The sequence below is a fragment of the Vulpes lagopus genome, chromosome 1 (assembly GCF_018345385.1).
Source record: "Vulpes lagopus strain Blue_001 chromosome 1, ASM1834538v1, whole genome shotgun sequence".
Classification (NCBI taxonomy): Eukaryota; Metazoa; Chordata; class Mammalia; order Carnivora; family Canidae; genus Vulpes; species Vulpes lagopus.
In genome coordinates this window covers 154,160,350-154,178,386 of record NC_054824.1, presented here as the reverse complement: position 1 = coordinate 154,178,386, position 18,037 = coordinate 154,160,350, and the positions used below count along the sequence as shown (strand labels likewise).

The window sequence follows — 18,037 nt, the reverse complement described above, 5'->3', positions numbered from 1 at the left end:
CAGTGAACTGCTGACCAGGCATTATTTCTGAGTGAGACCCCTTGTGAGCCTCACTCAGAAGGGTGCTGCAAAGCCAGAGTCCAAACTCGTGAAACAATACATGGATAGGTCTATAGTGCTTTTTAACAGCTCTTTACAATACAGGTCAATTACAAAACCAGCGTTAATATGGAGACCTTTGTGTGTAATAATATTCTAATCGCAGCGATAATAGCATGCACACCAGAGTTCACCAGAGTCCACGGATGGGGGTGGGGGTGGGGGTGGGGGTGGGGGGAGTGAGGAAGAAGAGGCGGCGGCGGCTGGGGGTGGGGGAGTGTGGCCTGCTGTGGGCAAGGTCCCCAGGGAAGCCCATTTCCTGATCCCAGCGGCTCAAGTCGTCTTCGCGGGCGTCGGGTTTGTTAAGAGAACCGCCCCGTGCGCGGACGCTGTCCGGGGCGCCCCGCAGCGGCGCGAGGGCGGCCCCCCTTTCACCAGGGCACCTCCCAGCCGCAGGGCCCGGGCCCAGCGCAAGAGCAGCGAGGGCCGCATCCTTCCCTTCTCGGCAGAGGGGCGCTGGAGTGTGGGGTGAGGCCGGGAAAGACTCGCTTTTCCACACGGTGGAAACATCAGTGCCGGCTTGGCAGGGCGGCCCCGGGAAGGTCCTCGCCGAGGCTGGCTGCGGGCTGGGGGGTCTCCAGCCGCGTCCCTCGGGCCCGAAGCGCAGCCCGTCCGGGGCGCCCCGGAGGGCCCGCGTCGGCCGGGGACACTGGGGCGCAGCCCCCCCGGCGGCGGAGGGGGCGGGCGGGCGGCCGTGCGTGGGCTCGGAGGCCGCGGACCAGGGCGGCGGCGCCCCAGGGCCGGGCGCGCGGGGCGCCGAGTCCTGCCGCAGGTGCTCACTGCTTGTCCGAGTCGCTCAGGTTCACGGACATGCACCGACACTGCTTCACCTTCTGGATCTTTTTGAGTCGGAAGGGAGGGTCCAGGCCGGGGCATTCGAGCTCCACGAGGACGGAGGTCACGCGCTGGGGCTTGCAGAAGGCGCACGACTGGAAGGACTCCTCCTCCTTGCGGACGTGGCGCGGGATGTAGAAGGAGTTGCACTGGCCGTAGCAGAAGCGGTTGAGGATGGTGCGGCTGCGGCAGCCCTCCTCGCTCACCGTCTGCCGCAGCGGCTGCGTCTTGCACCAGTCACTCTTGAGGTACTTGCGCTCGGTGACCACCAGGGCCTCCTGGCTGGAGGCCAGCACCTCCTTGATCTGGTGCTGCCATCTCTCCGAGTGGTTGCTGCTGCCGTCCTTGTAGGGCGACGGGATGGCGCCCGCCGGCCGGTTCTTCCGGGCCTCCGCCACCTTCACCAGCACGGCCACGAGGCACAGGGACAGGGAGAGCTTCCAGAACATCCTGCAACGAGAGAAGAGTCAGAAGGGGTGGCTGGGGCAGGGGCAGGGGCAGGGGCAGGGCAGGGGCAGGGGCAGGGCAGGGGCAGGTGCAGGCGCGTGGCAGGCGCCCCCGGGGTCCCGCGGAGGAGCTGCGGTCCGGTGGGCCAGGCTGCAGGAGAGCCCCAGGCGGCGGCTCCGCACCACGTCCCCGGGCCAGGCGGGGCCGGAGGGGGAGTAAATAAGAATAGGGTTAGAACACGAACGCATGCTGAACAGCTAAAGAAGGATTACGGTTCGGGATCCCCGGGTGGCTCAGGGGCTTGGCGCCCGCCTTCGGCGCAGGGCCTGATCCTGGAGACGCGGGATCGAGTCCCGCGTCGGGCTCCCTGCGTGGAGCCTGCTTCTCCCTCTGCCTGTGTCTCTGCCTCTCTCCCTGTGTGTCTATCATGAATAAATAAATAGAATCGTTTAAAAAATAAAAATTAAAAAAAAGAAGAATTACGGAGCAAAGGTTGCCAGAGAAAAAATAGCCCAAGACCGTTTGCTGAAGTGCCAAGAATAGTTAATAAATTTCACTGCATTTTCATTTCATAGGTTCAGTGCTGTCCTATACTCGTTACATGTATACCTCATTTCATCCTCAAAACAGCTTTAAGTTGGAGGTTATTATACCTACTTTACGGTGAAGGAAACGGAGGCACACAGGCATTAGTGATTTGCCCCAGGTCGCACCACCACTAAGAAATGTCCAGGAGCCAGGCATCTGCCTTCCGGGGCCACCAAAAGTACCACCCGATGTGGATCTGATCGGGAATGTTAGCAAAAGGCAAAGGAAAAGTGAACATGGTCACATGTTTCGTAAAAATGAGTACTGAGGGACCCCTGGGTGGCTCAGCGGTTGAGTGTCTGCCTTTGGCTCAGGTCCTGATCCTGGGGTCCTGGGATCCAGTCCCACATCCCGCTCCCTTCCAGGAGCCTGCTTCTCCCTCTGCCTGTCTCTGCCTCTCTCGTCTCTCATGAATAAATAAATGAAATCCTAAAAAAAAAAAAAAATCAGTACTGAACCGAGGAGTGGACACAGACCAGGAAAACTAATGTGTACACCTCTGTTAATTGTTAGGAATGAAAAATTGCATCTAACATCTGCACAAACATAGTCAAGGTAATTCAGGCTAGTCACGAATTAGATTCTTGTAGTGGAAACCACTTCCCAGTTGTGAATTAAGAAATTTCCAAGGCTGTCTTTAAACCACCTTAGACAATGCAGTGGTAACCCACATGAATAGATTATTCCTTCTGTCTGTGTAGTAGGGCCTGTGACACAAGGGTGCAGGGGTGGAAGTGAGGGAGAAACTGACTTTGAACCATGTCATGTAGGAAGCAAGGCAAGTCTGACTGAAGGATGGACTTCTTTGAAGTTTAATTCACAGTTTCCATTTCCATTGTTATATTTCTGTTAATACCCTTAAGGGACAGCAATACCCCTCAGTAGGGATGATCCTTATCTCCGGACAACTGTAGCTCCTTCATTATCCTTGTCATCCTCACCATCACATTCACACTTATTCATTGCCTCTCTGTAGAGCTGCAGATATTTTACCACCTGTAGAACTGCATAAGACTCTCATTCCTTTAATGTGTACCCCCAAAATGGCATGTAGAAATTAAATATATATATACACATATGTATAAAACATTATATAGTTCTATAATGCATATTAATTACATTATCTATCACAGGCATAAACATAATGACTAAAATTTAATATTAGATATATTAATCCCCTGAACTATAATCAGTGTCTTACATATATTTCTGCTAATAATAACAGTTAATATTTGTATTCAAACCAATCCTTCTTACAGTTTCCTTTTATGTGTAAACATATCAAAATTCTATGAAATATGTATCATTATTTCTCCTGTTTCATGGATTAGGAAGCTGAGGCATGGAGGGGCTTCACAACTTAGCAAGATCATATGCGAAGCATGTGATATATTTGAATCCTGGCTTCATGCACCCTGGCTCCAGGTGAGTATAGCTTTCTTGTTGTTAAAAATATTTGTGTTAAGGGGCACCTGGGTGGCTCAGTAGGTGAAGCGTCTGCCTTTGGCTCAGGTCGTGATCCTAGGGTCCTGGGATAGAGCCCCGCATCAGGCTCCCTGCTCAGTGGAGAGGCTGCTTCTCCCTCTGCCCTTGCCCATGCTCTTTTTCTCACTCACTGTCTCTCAAACAAATAAAAAAATCTTCATTTTTTTAAAGACTTTATTTATTTATTTATTTATTAAGAGAGACACACAGAGAAAGACAGAGACACAGGCAGAGGGAGAAGCAGGCTCCCTCCAGGTAGCCTGATGCAGTACTTGATCCTAGAACCCTGGGATCAGGACGTGAGCCAAAAGCAGATGCTCAACCACTGAGCCACCCAGGTGCTCCCAATAAATAAAATCTTTAAAGAAGTTATGTTAAAATATCTATGCTAAAATATTTCTGTATGTCATTCTTATTGGTCTAAATGTAAACTACAAGAGACTTACAAATCACATAGCTGAGAACTCCTTCATTTATCGAGTTTGTTAAGTATTTATTCTGAAACAAACTCTGTGGTAAGCCTTGTAAATTCCAGTACCACTCTCAGAGACAAAGAGAAAAGTTCTTCCAGTGTCAGATGAGCCCTGACACGATCTGCTCTCCCCATTCTCATCTCATGGGCCTCCTCAACTACACTTTCCTACTTGCTCACTCTGTTCCAGCAACCTGACAATCTTTCTGTTTCCAGAATGTATGTGGCATTTTTCTGCTCTGGGGACTTATGTTTGCCTTTCCCTCAGATATCTACATGGTCTTCTACCACAATCTTCAAGTCTTTGCTCAGTTTTTGCCTCCTTAGGCCTTAACGGGTAACTTCGCCACAGAGCTGGCAGTCATTGCCTCCTTTGTCCCTGCTTTATTTTTCTCCATGGCCCTTAGCATCTTATGAGATAGTGTTGAATAATCTTACTGATTTTTGCATTGTCTGACTTCCCCAACTGGAACATAAGGTCTGAGAAGGACCATCTCTTTATCCGTTATTGCATGTCCTGCACTCAGAACAGTGCCTGGTACATAGTAGGTACTCAATAAGTATGTGTTGAAGGAAATAGGAATACCAGGCATTTTGGTGCTGTCAATGAACTTGTAATTCAGAAGTTAGAGAAAGGCATGGAGATGACAGTGTCATAGCTCTAAAGGCGTGATGGCATAGGTTCTCGCGGCAGTGATCCTGGGACCAAGAACATCTGAATCACTGGGATGCTTTAGAATGTAGATTCCTTAGCTCCACCCCCAAAACATTCTGAATCAGTAGAGTTGAGGTGGAGTTTGAGTTCCGTATTTTAAAGAACTGCTTTGGGTGAATTCTGTGGGCCAGTGCCCCAGGGGTAGTGGGAACACAAGGAAAGAGCATCAGTTCCTCCTGGACAGGGAACTGGAGAGGCCCAGGAAATGACAGCTAAACTCCAACAGGATTCTTTCAGGCAGTGACCCCGCCTGGAGTGCAGAGTTAGGTAAATGTAATGACAAGAGGCAAAGGAAGTAAAAACATTGAGAGCAGAGAGGGGAAAAGCGGACAGATTTTCTTTCTTTTTCTTTCTTTCTTTCTTTCTTTCTTTCTTTCTTTCTTTCTTTCTTTCTTTCTTCTTTCTTTCTCTTTCTTTTTTTTTTGTAATAAGTTTTAAAGCAATAGAATCACTGAAATTTTGAGGCCGAATTTTTAAAGAACTTTCCTCATGCTTCCTTAGTTCCACACATGAACTGTCATATGGAAATGGCCACACTTCCAGCAGATTCATGGCAAGCATTGAGTATTGGACTCATTCAACTTACACAGCTTTTTATATTTGCAGAATGATTTGTGATCTCAGTAGTCTCTTAAAAAGAAAGTATGTTGGTTCCATTTTAATAATTTCCAAAATTATTAACAATCTGAGTAAATACAACCAAAAGTTTCTAAGTCCCAGCCAGGAAAGATTTACAGAGTCAGCCTGGTCTTCAACCCCTAGTTCCAGGAATAGCTTCACATGCATCTTTGATGGACCCAAAAATGCATGCTTTCACTCAACAGGTCCTAGCTGTTGTCAGGGAGAACAGAACTAAAACATGTTCCGATCAATTTAGGGCAAAAACTCTTAGAGTCACAGTATTAGATGTGATGATTAACAACATGCATTCTTCGAACGCTTTGAAACATTTTCAAAACATCTGGCGATCACCCTTCGAAGTTATGCTTCACAAGAACCTACGAAGGAAAGCAAACCTCCCGTTTTCAAGACCAGGAAAAGAGGCTGATGATAGTTAAGTGACAGGCCAACCCCGCTCTTCTCTTTTCTTCCTTCCAACTCGTTTCTTTATTCCTTCGCTCGTAGCAACAGGAAGATTGCCAAGGATCTGGAACTTCAATGTCAGGACAGGTAAGTAGGAAAAGAGGTATTTTGCTGCAGTGACCGTTAGGCTGTATCCTTTTCGCACAAGGGCACTAAAGCAACCGAGCCAGTTTTTGCTCACGGTATATACTCCACTGGCACTGGGGTACGTGGGGTTCCTCAAGGGAGAGAACACACATGTCTCTTTCTTCAGTTCACTGTTTCACACACAGTTGCACACACATGTCAGTGGCCCCACCAGGACCTGAATTTAGCACTCAGGGTCCTGCTTTGCCTTGAATCACTTTGCTACTCAGAGAAATGGTTTGCATACAATTAACCTCTCAGAAATGTTGCCATAACCACTGGTACCACAGCACGAACATCCTTCATTTTATCCTCACATCTTGTGTTTGGCTTGTCTCAGAAGAAACTTGTAAATAAGTCTTTTTGGTTTTATTAACCATCCTTGTGGGCTGACAATGTTGTAAATTTGCAAGGGGTGCCAGGCCCGTAAAGGCTGATATGCTAAGCAGTCTGGGTTGGTCAAAGTGGGTTGTGGAGAGAGAGAGGAAGCAAAAGCATTTTCCTGTAATGCCCTGAGGCCTGGCCTTTCTTGGTGTCAGAACAAGGGCGGCACAGGCCAGGATAGTATCTAGGCAGCTAAGGAATAACTGGCCCCTTCTGTCAGCCTATCTAGATGTCAAGGGGTTCCACAATTGGAGCTTGAGCACTGATGCTTCCTCATTTCTAGGAAAGGCTGTGGCAGTGCTGACTCCTCCCTGCCAAAAGGTGTAAGTGACCAACGGCCAAGTATTCAGCTCAGCTGATTAACTTACTCCCTGAGTGACCTTGTTGAGTTTTAGAGGTCAGGTCGAGGCAGTACAGGGCTGTGCATGAATGGTGAATGGGATGAGGCTCAAACATTTTCTGTGACTTAAGTAAGAATTCTAGACATCCTTGGCAGGTTGAAGGGAAGCAGCCAAGGCTGAATGTGGGCAGGCACATCTCGGATGAACTTGCTCTCACGGCCCAAGTGGAAACAAAAATCTAAATCCAACAGCAAACTCCAAATAAAACCCTCAACACCGCGAGAATTCAAAGATTATTTTTGTGAGTTTTATTACTAGAACCTCAACAGCCAAAGGTACTTCATCCGTGACATGGATTCTTAGTTTGGGAGGCTGTGGGGGAGCTCTCCAACTAGAGGTAGACGCTCCTTGGCTCTGGGATCATTCTCTTAGCCCCAAATCAAGTGTCTGCTGAAGCTACTTACTTTCAGCAGCTGTAACCTGCAGCACCCTGTGGCCCATGGGCCGAACCCCAACCTGTGGTCTGTTTCTGTAGATACGGTGATACTGAACGCAGCCATGCCTATTCAGCTACATTTTCTTTATGGCTGCTTTTGTGTTACAAAGACAGACTAGTGGGGACAGAGACACAGCTCACTAGTTAAAAATATTTAATCTGGTCTTTCACAGAAAAATTTTGCCAAATCCTGTTCCTAATTTTTCCTCTCTAATTCGGTCACTGTTTTCCCTTTACCTTTGTGCTCTTTTGCTAGAAAAGTGAGTTTGAATTTTAAAATTCCTAACTATGAGACATTTCAAACATAGAGCAAGCTAGAACATATAATAAACCCTGTCCAGCCACCACCAAGATGAAAACAATATTAATATTTCCTATCTTTATTTTGCAATCTCTTTCAATTTGGAAAGAAATAAAGCAATATAGGAAAAGGTAAAGTTTTGTTCTCCTATCCTTCTACTCTGATGGAGATAACCAGCATCCTGAAGTTGGTTATGTCATTCCTGTAGTGCTTTTCCATGTTTACTAGTATATTTTGCATATGAGGGCATGTTTGTGTGCACACATTTGACCCTCACATATATATAGTGCTACACCTTTAAACGACTTTTATTTTATTTTATTTTTTGAGCAACTTTTAAATTCAACAATACGTGTTTGAGATTTTACACATGGATATGTTTTTAGAAGAAGTCTGTTCATCTCCACTGCTAAATCCTAAAGCACAATTTATATATTCACCTTACTGAGTGACAGCGAAATTGCTTCTACTTTGTCACTGTTAACCAGCACTTTGTACTGAACAGTTCTCTGTTTATTTACACCCATCTGTTAGAGTTATACTAAAGGACACACTGAGAAGTGGAAATGCTGGCTCACAGGATATGTACAACTTGAGTGTGACTAAGTTTTGCACAGTTACTTTCCAACTACTTGTACCAGTATTCTCTCCCCTGAGTAATATGTGAGTCCCTGCTGCTGCACACACTTGCTAACACTTGGTGTTACCAGATTTATTATGTTTTGCCTATCTGAAAAATTTGAAATGGCATCACATTGTTATTTTAATTTGCATCGTTCTGATTACAAGGGAGTTGATCACCAAGCTCAAATACTGAAAGGGAGTAATAGCAACTTCTTATAAGTAAATTGTCATATTTGTTATAAGTATAACTTATACTATAAGTATATTTTAACTTTTCTAGTTAAAATATTAGTAAAGGAAAAACAAAAAGTACTGACTATAAATCTTCTGAACTATCATGAGAAGAATAGGAAGTGGCTTGCAATTTCAAAGCAGAATGATCAGGGCATCCCATATGACTCAGAACTTTGAAATCCAAATGGATTCATTTACTTTTCCAAGTGACATTGCCTGAGTGGAACATTGACTATCATTTTGTTCCAGGAGAAGTTTAATTTCATCTGGAAAAATTACATTATGTTTTGAAAAAAGGTTTTCGACCAAAGAAGAAATGATACTATCATTACTTGCTTTGACTTCTGGATAGCAAGTGTATCATTTAGGAATTTGCAATCAGAGTTCTTAATCTTTGAAACAATTGTTGGGATAAACTCAATCTAGGATGTGTAATGCCGAGGCAAGATGGCAGCAAAGCATTAAGTTAAATAAGAAAATGGATGGGAAAGTTCTCTGAATGCTGTAAGATTATACACACATGGTTGCTTTTCTCAAGAGCAGAGCCACTTGGGAATGGGAGTGAGAACATGGTTTCTGGGACTGGAGCTGCCCATCTCGTGAGACTGTGTGACTCACTACTGAGCTTCCCTGGGTTCTCCTCTGTAAAATGATGTTAATGGCACTTCCCACCCCCTTTCCATGTTGCTGTTATGAGGAAGGTGACACTGAGATCTAGTTATAGTCCGAGTCCTCTCTGAGTGAAAAGAATTACGAGTTTTATTTGAAAGGAAGAAATTATGAGCGATCCATTAAGGATTTTGTAGCCAGTGATATTGTTCTTGCAGCCATTAGGCAGAACCTTTATTATTATTATTATTATTATTATTATTATTATTATTATTATTATTTTCAGATGAAGATTTTAGGCTGTGACTCGGGGAGCCAGTCATACTTCAGTGATTCTGTCCTACTCAACCTCTTTCCTCATGTCTTCCTAGGACAGCCTTGTGTGTTCAGGGTGAGCTTCTAAAACAAAAGGCTTCCAGTTCTCTGACAGCAGGGTGTAGATTTTTCTGTCTATGTATACATAAAAATTAGAGGGGCCTGTCTAAAATGCGTGAGTAAAATCAGAAGCATCCTGCCCATGCACCCCACCAACACACTCTACTCCACGCTACTTTATTTCACTTGTGTGACAGTGCATAGCAATGGGACATTGCATGTGGTAAAGCCTGATAAAGCTGTGTATGCCCTTTCACTTCCTCTGGAATTCATGACAAAAGTATTTTTATTATTTTTCTTTAATCTTTTGATATCTTTTACTGATTTTTCTTTCTCTGGCTTCCTTTTAGAGGTTAGTGTTCCCCAAGGATTTTTCCATAACCCTGTTTTCTCCTTCTCCACATTCCTACTTAGAATTTCATTTGCATCAAGACTTCAGCCACCGGCTGCTATCTGCTCATGACTCTCAGACTCTATACCCAACTGCCTGGCAAACATTCCCTATAGGCACCCCAAATTTTATATGTTCCAAATCTCATCCTGTTTTCTCGCTCAGCTCCTCTTCTGAAAGTAACTATCTCAGTGAAGAGCACAACGTTTATTCTTCTTCCCAGGCCAGACAGCTGAGAGTGAGGGCAGGCCCTATTTGATTTACTACCTGAGAGCCAATGTCCTCATTCTTCTTGCTAACAGGAGCACAACATTGGTTAGGTACTGGTGTCTAGGTTCTTCATGGGCACGTCTACATACCATGGAGTACAGAGTTGATAGGTCCAAGTCAGGGACTAAAAGATGTAAGAAATAGCCCTCTGAGAAAGATTTTTACTCTCTGATAAAAAGAGATGCCAGAAGAAGTTATTGTTCTGGTCTGGGTTTATTTGTACAAAGATCTGGTGACTGAGGCTACAGCAGCCACCAGGAAGGTACAGCATGGGATGAAAGTCAAACCTTTATAATATAAAGCACAAAATGGAAAGCTGCTGGATTCTTGATTACATTGGTAAGCCATTGAATTAGCCAACCCTATAACTGCATTATCTCTGGACTTCAATGATGTCAGTTAAAAAACCCTTCAATATTTAAATCACTTTTATTTGGGTATGGAGAATATCCAAACTTATCTTCTCACATATTAAATCCATTAAAAAGACCTTATTGCCTTTCTTGCCTCACTGTCAAACTCCACTGTTATATTTGGGTCCTCATCACCTGAATATTACACCAGTCTCCTCATTGGCCTCCCTGCCTCCAGATTCACACTCACATCCACCTTCTAGGCTCTTATCCGAGTGAACATCCTAGCATGCAGAGCAGTCTATATTATCCCTTTCAGTCTTCCCTTTTCAGATTTCCCATCGCAAACAAGTTCAGTCTTTGGCACAGTGGGTAAACCTGTGATCTTTGTCCCCTCTAGTCTCATCATGTTATCCCCTCACAATATCACATTACACTTGAAACACACAAAACTATGTGTCCTACCACATGCAAGGTTATTTTCCACCTGCAAACATTTGCAGTTATTTCTTTTGCCTGAAATACTGTTTCTCTGACAACTGGTGGGTATTTAAGTTTCAATTCAAATTCTACTTCCTTTGCAACAGCATCTGTGCTTCCTGTGTTCTTCATTTCTGCCATAATCATACCTGCCTCATCACAATGAACAGGCCACTGTGTGGCTATTGGCTGCATATTTCCCTCACTGGATTGTACGTTATTGGAAGACATGATATTTATTTATTTATTCTTTTAGAAGATGTGATATTTAATCTTTGTTTCCATAGTGACTTGTGGTCAGTCTACAGAATAGTTTTAAATACTTATGTATGTATGAATGAATGAAAGAGTGAATGATTACATGGGTTCTAGCTACACCAGTATAAATGTGAATGTTTTTATTTTTAAAAACTATAAAGAAGAACTTGAGACTGGATTAACTTTTCAGTAGCAATTATACTTTTATGCAAGCCTTTAATCATAATGATTTAATATATATCAAGTTATCAAAATCAGATGTCAACCTAACTATTAAAGTGGAGTAATTTTTTTTTTTACAACCTAATAGACTGGTGCCTATGATTCAGTAGTAATATTTTTGCAGGTCCTTATTGTCCTTCTATTTCAAACTGTTGTCCACGTCTCTTTGTTCTTTCTGCCGCTGACCTAACGTTCTTGTCATCTGTCATCTTCCAACTGGTATTTGGTACAGTCCTGCGGGTTAAAGAAAGTCTTTCCAAGGGGTAGCAAGGATGGTTTTAGAGAAAGCAACGTTAATATCCTCAGCCTCCATTTCTTCCTTCTAAGAGATCTGCCGAAGAAGTTGTCTTTATGCTAAAGTTGTCTGCAACAGGCCAGACAAGTTCTCCCTCCCTACCTCTAACAGTATCCCTTCCTCCACTTGATAAAAGGAAGGGACAGGCTGTCATCCACCTGTACTTCTACTGTGGCTGTCTTGCCTGGAGTATAAGAAAGGTTCCAGAGCATCAAATGAAAGGACAATTTTAAATATTAGAACTCTCACTAAAAAGGTAAAAGTCATCTTAATAAATTCTTTTTCATGTCGGATTGTTCCCAATAATTTGCTTTAAATCTACACTGAAGAGGCACTTGGGTGGCTCAGTTGGTTAAATGTCTGCATTCAGCTCAGGTCATGTGCCCAGGGTCCTGGGATTAAGCCCCACATTGGGCTCCCAGCTCAGCAAGGAGCCTGCTTCTCCCTCTCCCCCATGCTCCTGCTCTCTCTTGATGTCTCTCTCTCTCTCTGTCAAACAAGTAAATAAAAAATTTTTTAAATCTTAAACCAACATTGAAGGAAGATTTAAATTGTCAGGTGATATATATCACCAAAAATAATTTTTTGATGATGAGCATTATGTGATTACTTACATGCAAGTAAGTCTGAAAAGTTTTAAGAAATTGAGACATTGCTATTAGGAAACACATTTCTGTTACAGCCTATTTTTGTGAACATATTTACTTAGTATATATTATATATAAAATATAATCATACACATACACACACACATACAGTATATGGTAGAGATTTTCTGTCGAATCTTGTTTCTTTCTGGCAATAACTACTATTTATTCATGAAAATATAAACAACAACAGTAAATCTCCATGTATGAAGCATCTTTTAAAGAGAGGTAAATAATTAAAATTTACCTTTTTTGTATTTAATAATCAGTTCTTAAATTTGTGATTTTTCTTTCTTATTTATTTTAGAGAGAGCATGGGAGCATGTGCATGCAAGTGTGGAGGGAAGGGCAGGGAGAGGAGGAAAGAGAAGGAGACTGACTAATCGCTTAGGTGCCCTTTCTTCTCTCGATCTTAACTTTAGAGGTTTTGGGTTTGAAAATCTTTTTTTTAAAGTATTTATTTATTATTTATTTATTTATTTATTTATTTATTTATTTATTTTAAAGAGAGAGCGCACCTGCACAAGTTGAGGGGTGGGTAGAGGGGGAGGATTAAGTAGAGGGAGAGAATCTCAAAAAATTTAAATCGACAAGCTTTTTTTAATTAAGAATATAAGAAGGGATAAGGCATCTGACTGGCACAGTTTGTTAAAGTTCAGACTCTTGGTTATGCCTCAGGTCTTGATCTTAGAGTGGTGAGATTGAGCCCCACCCTGGGTTCTGAGTTCAGCCTGGCATCTGCTTGAGATTCTCTCCCTTTCCTTCCCCTCTTCCCCACTGCCCTCCCCTCTCCCTCTCCCACTCTCTCAAAAATAAACAAACAAATAAATAAAATCTTTAAAAAGAAGAAAGCCTTTCAAACCCAAAACCTCTCATCATAGGATAAACCTATGGGGAGAACTAGAGAGAAATATGAGTTCAAGGAAAAAATAATGTCAAATTTCCTTACAGGAAGTGCATCTACAACTATTTTTTTAAATGTATAATAATAGGCATAAAATATAGCTATTGTATTTAGCTATTATGGTATTTAGATTCCTTTGGAGATATTAAAAAGAATATTTTAACCATCTTATTTTAAAACATCAGTGTTGCAATATTCTTTAAATGATATTTGCTGCAATTTATATGTCAGTGAAAGAGTTTGTGAGAGGTTATATAGATTTCGAACTAAAAATGTTTATAGACTAGTACACTAAGTATATTATTATATTATTATTTCTAACCGTGAAAATTGTGTTAACAATACCAGGCAAGAATAATAATTCATCCTCGAATTCTCTGATACATAAAAAGTTTATGTCCCCAAGTAAATGTTATGAAGAAAGATCTGACTTTGTTTCTGTCCTAGGCATGGACTCATGTCTCCCAAATTCTGCAACCTCTCTTTTCTGACAGGTTTTCAAAACACTGTTGGCTAATGGGTCCATAGAGGCCTGGAAAGTCCCATATTAAGTAATTTAATTAAAACAAGAAGTCTGGTTTGGTTGGTATTAAGTCTTAGGCACCCTGCCTTTTTCATGTTAGCTCCTATTGACAACTGATGCTGAATTCAGACAAATTAAAGGGTAAATTCAAGTCTCTTGACCAAAAAAAACAAACACAATCAGAGACAACCAGGAGACTTATGCCAATGGACATGGAGTCATGGAAAAAGTAAAAAAAAATTAAAAAAAGAAAGTATCACAAATGTATTTAAAATGAATACTAATATCCAGTGACCAAACCTGTCTCTATACACCTATAACAGGCAGTACTTATACTGTAAGCATTAATTGGTTTATTCATTCATTCCACCATAGAGGGTGTTCTATGCACCTTCTTAGGCGATGGGATACAAAGATGAATAAGACATCGATTTCATGCCAGGAACAAGACAAATGAACAAAAAGTTGCATTAACTGTCAAGTAGGAGACTAGTTAGTTGTTGGAGTAATCCATGGAGGAAACAATGTGGGATGTAACTAAGGGGCAATTGGAATAGAACAGAAGGAAACATTTTAGATACTTGAGCTTTAACATGTTGAAAGTAATTGAATGGCTATGAGATGAGGGACTTTGGAAAACCTGGGTATCTGCCTCAGACAACAGGAAGCTGGGGACCAGGCTAGCTTTCCATGATCAAGAACATGAGAGGAAGAGCTGGCTGGTGGGGTCAGGGAAGTCTCCAAGCACAGGAAAGCTGTTTAGTCCAAGATGGGCTTCACAGGGTTGATTTGAAGGGATGTCATTATGCGGGGGTGATTAGATCACTCATGGGTTGAGCAAGAGGAGAAGTGGGTGGTAGGTGGAACTCTGGGGACATAAGCTCTTCCAGGAACTGAGGAAAAGGAAACCTACAAAGGAGGCCAAGGGAAGGCAGGGATAGCCAGGCTGTGAGGAGTCAGATGAGGGAACACTGACACGTGATCATGTAATCACTGGATCGATGGTCCACCAGTCTTGGGCTGGGGGGTTTTAGAGACATAGTGGGGTGAGAGCAAGATTGTAGAGGAGAGAAGGTGAAGATAATATGTAATGGATTCTGATTTTCATACTTTGAAATGTTGTTGGTAAACTGTAATCATCTAGCCTTCCAAATATTTAACAACTTACTCTAAGTGAAGTCAAAGGACCAATTGGAAAGGACAGAAAGTACTTTCTGAACCACAACCTCAGAAACCCAAGCAATATCACCCTGGAAAGCTGAGCAAAATGAAGCAAGTGCCAACCTGATGCCTGGGCTTGAAGTTCCCAATACTCTTTCTGAGATTGCCCTGGATTTTCAAATAATTATCTTCCTCCAAACACCTAAGCTTCTAGTCCTCTTCAATGGAAAACTCCATCAATGTAGAGATCAAGTCTTTTTTGTTCACTACCATATCTCTGAAACTTAGCCCAGGTCCCAGCATATCGAAATGACCAATTGGGACAGGCCAGGTGGCTCAGCAGTTTAGCACCGCCTTCGGCCCAGGGCATCATACTGGAGACCTGGGATCGAATCCCGCATCAGGCTCCCTCCATGGAGCCTGCTTCTCCCTCTGCCTGTGTCTCTGCCTCTCTCTCCCTCTCTCTGTGTGTCTCTCATGAATAAATAAATAAATAAATTTTAAAAAAGAAAAAAAAGAAAAATGACCAATAAATATTTATTGAATAAATGAACAAAGATCTAATATTTTAGAGAATTATTTAAATCTAAATTATGTCATAATTGCTCATATTCAAACAGCCAGAATACAACTGATATTTGAGAAAAAGAAAACCTGAAAGATTAGGAATCAGTCCTTTGCCTTTTATTTGGGAAATAAAGTAACTATAGTGTACCATTCATGCAGCAAATATTTACTAAGTGCACATGTGCTCATGATATGTTTGGTGTCCATTCTGCTTTTTATAACTCTGTTTAGATCTTTCCTTGGATCAGCCTAATTATAAATAATATAAATAAAAAGGGCCTTTACTGAACTTTTGAAGTAATTCTAGGGAATGTTTCTTGTTAACATCAAATAGAGCCAGTTATACCTTAAGCCAAGCTTATCAAATATTTTCTAGTATATTGTTTCCAAACACAAGGATTGGCACATTTTTCTTTAGAGCAAGTTCTATAACAATATCTACTATTTGCATTCAATATAAATTCAATATAGGACTCTTTTTCTTTAATAAGTGATCCTCAGACTTCATTACAAATGAGACACATGTGGGGACTTGTTAAAAATGCAGATCCCAGGACCACATACTTCAGGAGTTCTGATTCCCAAGATTTGGGCTAGAACATGAGAAATGGCATTTATAATAATCATTCCATATTCTAAAAAACACAGCCTAAATTACTTGTCTAAAATAAAATTATCTGGGCTCTGGTCCAGTGCCCAGGGCAAACTTCATTAATTATATCCTCATTAATAAGGACCAGAGACTAATCCAGTGGTACATAGCAATCAGTGTTAAAGTTAATTGAAATTTAGATCTAACATCTCTTCTTTCTGTGAGCAATTTCCCCATGTTTAGAGTAGAGGACTTCTTTCATGGTTTGTGACAGGAAGATGTGAGGGAGATGATTTGCAATTAATTGTGATGTATGTTTCCACTTAGGATGTCTTTCTTCTCAAGCCTGTGTGCTGCAGCTTCTGCAGCTCCACAGATCTCAATGTTGGGAGAAATCCCTGCGTGGGGCCCAGGGGAGAGGATCTGCACAGGAACCTGGCCACTGCGACTCAGGTGTAGTGGAGGCTGGCAGTCACATACACTCAGGCCTGCACAAAGATCAACTTGTCTGATTCTCATGACCTGCTTCCCCTTCTCTCCTTCCACTTTCCCATGAAGTTTGGGGCTCTTTCAGGCAACACATATAGAGTGGGAGCTTAAAGAGATAAAGAGAAACCATAGCAGTAGCTATGGTGAAAGGGGCCACATAAAAAAATCTGTATATTTAATATGAAGAAAATCATAGGTATTTGGTAGAGGTACTGGATATGGTAGTGTTGGGTGATGAGGGAGAGTGATCCCTCAGAGCTGCAGTCAGTATATGAGGGGCTGCCATGTGGAAGACACAGTTAAGCCTCGCCTGGCTACTCTAGATCAGGCGAAGGCCAACAAGCAGGTAGAGCAGGGCCAAATATTCTTACTGAATGTGTACATTTTTTAAAAGATAAAAACTATCACTCTATAAAAAGTGAATGTTGTCCAGAATACATAAATCCATAGAGACAGAGCACAGATTGGTAATTTCCAGAGGCTGGAGTGGAGTGGGAAATGAAGAACTATTAATTAATGGGCACAAAATTTCTTTTTGGGGTAGTGAAAATGTTTTGAAACTAGATTGAGCTTATGGTTGCACAAGTTTGTGAATACTAGAATGTCATTGAATTGTGCACTTTATTTTTTTTAAAGATTTTATTTATTTATTCACAAGACACAAACACACATAGAGAGAGAGGCAGAGACATCGGGAGAGGGAGGAGAAGCAGGCTCCAGGCAGGGAGCCTGATGTGGGACTCTATCTTGGGACTCCAAGATCACGCCCTGAGCCAAAGGCAGATGCTCAACTGCTGAGCCATCCAGGCATCCCAAAATGGTGCACTTTAAAATGGCTAATTTTATGGTATCTGAATTTTGCCTTAATTTAAAATACAACAGAGAAATTGATATAAAAATTATTTTTTGAACAAAATTCTGTGTCCAGTTAAAATCTAAATCAGTAAAAATCAACCACTTTTCTCAAAAATAATTTCACTTGGTTGCAGAAATTGTTTGCTATTTGTAGAAAATTTGGAGAATTTGGGAAACATTAAGGAGAAATATAAATAAATTCAATGACTATATAATCTTCTAACACATATGTGTTTTCAGTGTACTTTATAATTCTTCCATTTAGGTAGTGTCCAACTTTTCAACTTTTTAAGTAATACTGCTATAAATACCTATGTATGTGAATTTTGGAATATCACATTAACATAGTTCTCCAGAAATAACATTATTTTATCACAAAGAGATCTTTGGATTCTAAGATTTAATGGGTTTGAGTATTTGTTTAGGAAGTCAAGTGTCTTTGGTAGCTGCTGCAGGTCCTAATGAGAATGAACATGGAAACAGTTCAGAACTCCTTCCAAAGAACCTACAGAAGAGACAGGGCTACTCCAGAGCAGAAGCTATTCTGCTATTTCTGAGCAGAAGCAGAAGAATGACCGTTTGATTGGTTGTCTATTTTCTCAGTTTACCATGTCACGTGATTGAAAGTGTAATAGAAAATACTGAAATTCTAATATAAGGGAATAGTGAGAGGCAAACATTATTTGGGGAAGGTTGTCTTTAAATAAATACAGGAGAAGAATTTGCTGGTGAAGAATAAAGGAAACATGTAAGTATCAGTATGAAACATCTATATGTGTGTTTAATAAATATCTAGTAATAAAAGGAGCCTTGACAT

The 18,037-nt window shown here is 41.8% G+C and overlaps 1 protein-coding gene and 1 long non-coding RNA gene across 6 annotated transcripts in view; one reads left to right on the top strand and one right to left on the bottom strand.

The window, feature by feature from the left end:
• Positions 1-858: 858 nt before the first annotated feature.
• The window catches only part of GREM2 (gremlin 2, DAN family BMP antagonist), a 109,622-nt gene continuing 92,443 nt past the window's right edge, over positions 859-18,037 (bottom strand). For 2 of the 4 annotated variants that reach the window (XM_041753383.1, XM_041753394.1), the window contains one exon: positions 859-1,383. In XM_041753383.1, coding sequence (XP_041609317.1) covers positions 876-1,382 — 507 coding nt within the window. In that variant the 5' untranslated portion in view covers position 1,383 and the 3' untranslated portion in view covers positions 859-875. Of the gene's footprint in view, positions 1,384-1,624; positions 2,318-18,037 lie in introns of those variants that run through there. The other 2 variants (XM_041753381.1, XM_041753404.1) reach the window with 2 other exon arrangements.
• LOC121489938 overlaps positions 983-18,037 on the top strand; it is a 93,941-nt gene continuing 76,886 nt past the window's right edge. The window contains exons 1-3 of one of the 2 annotated variants that reach the window (XR_005987461.1): positions 983-1,181; positions 3,300-3,393; positions 5,766-5,810. This is a non-coding gene — a long non-coding RNA (uncharacterized LOC121489938). The remainder of the gene's footprint in view (positions 1,182-3,299; positions 3,394-5,765; positions 5,811-18,037) is intronic. The other variant, XR_005987460.1, reaches the window with a different exon arrangement.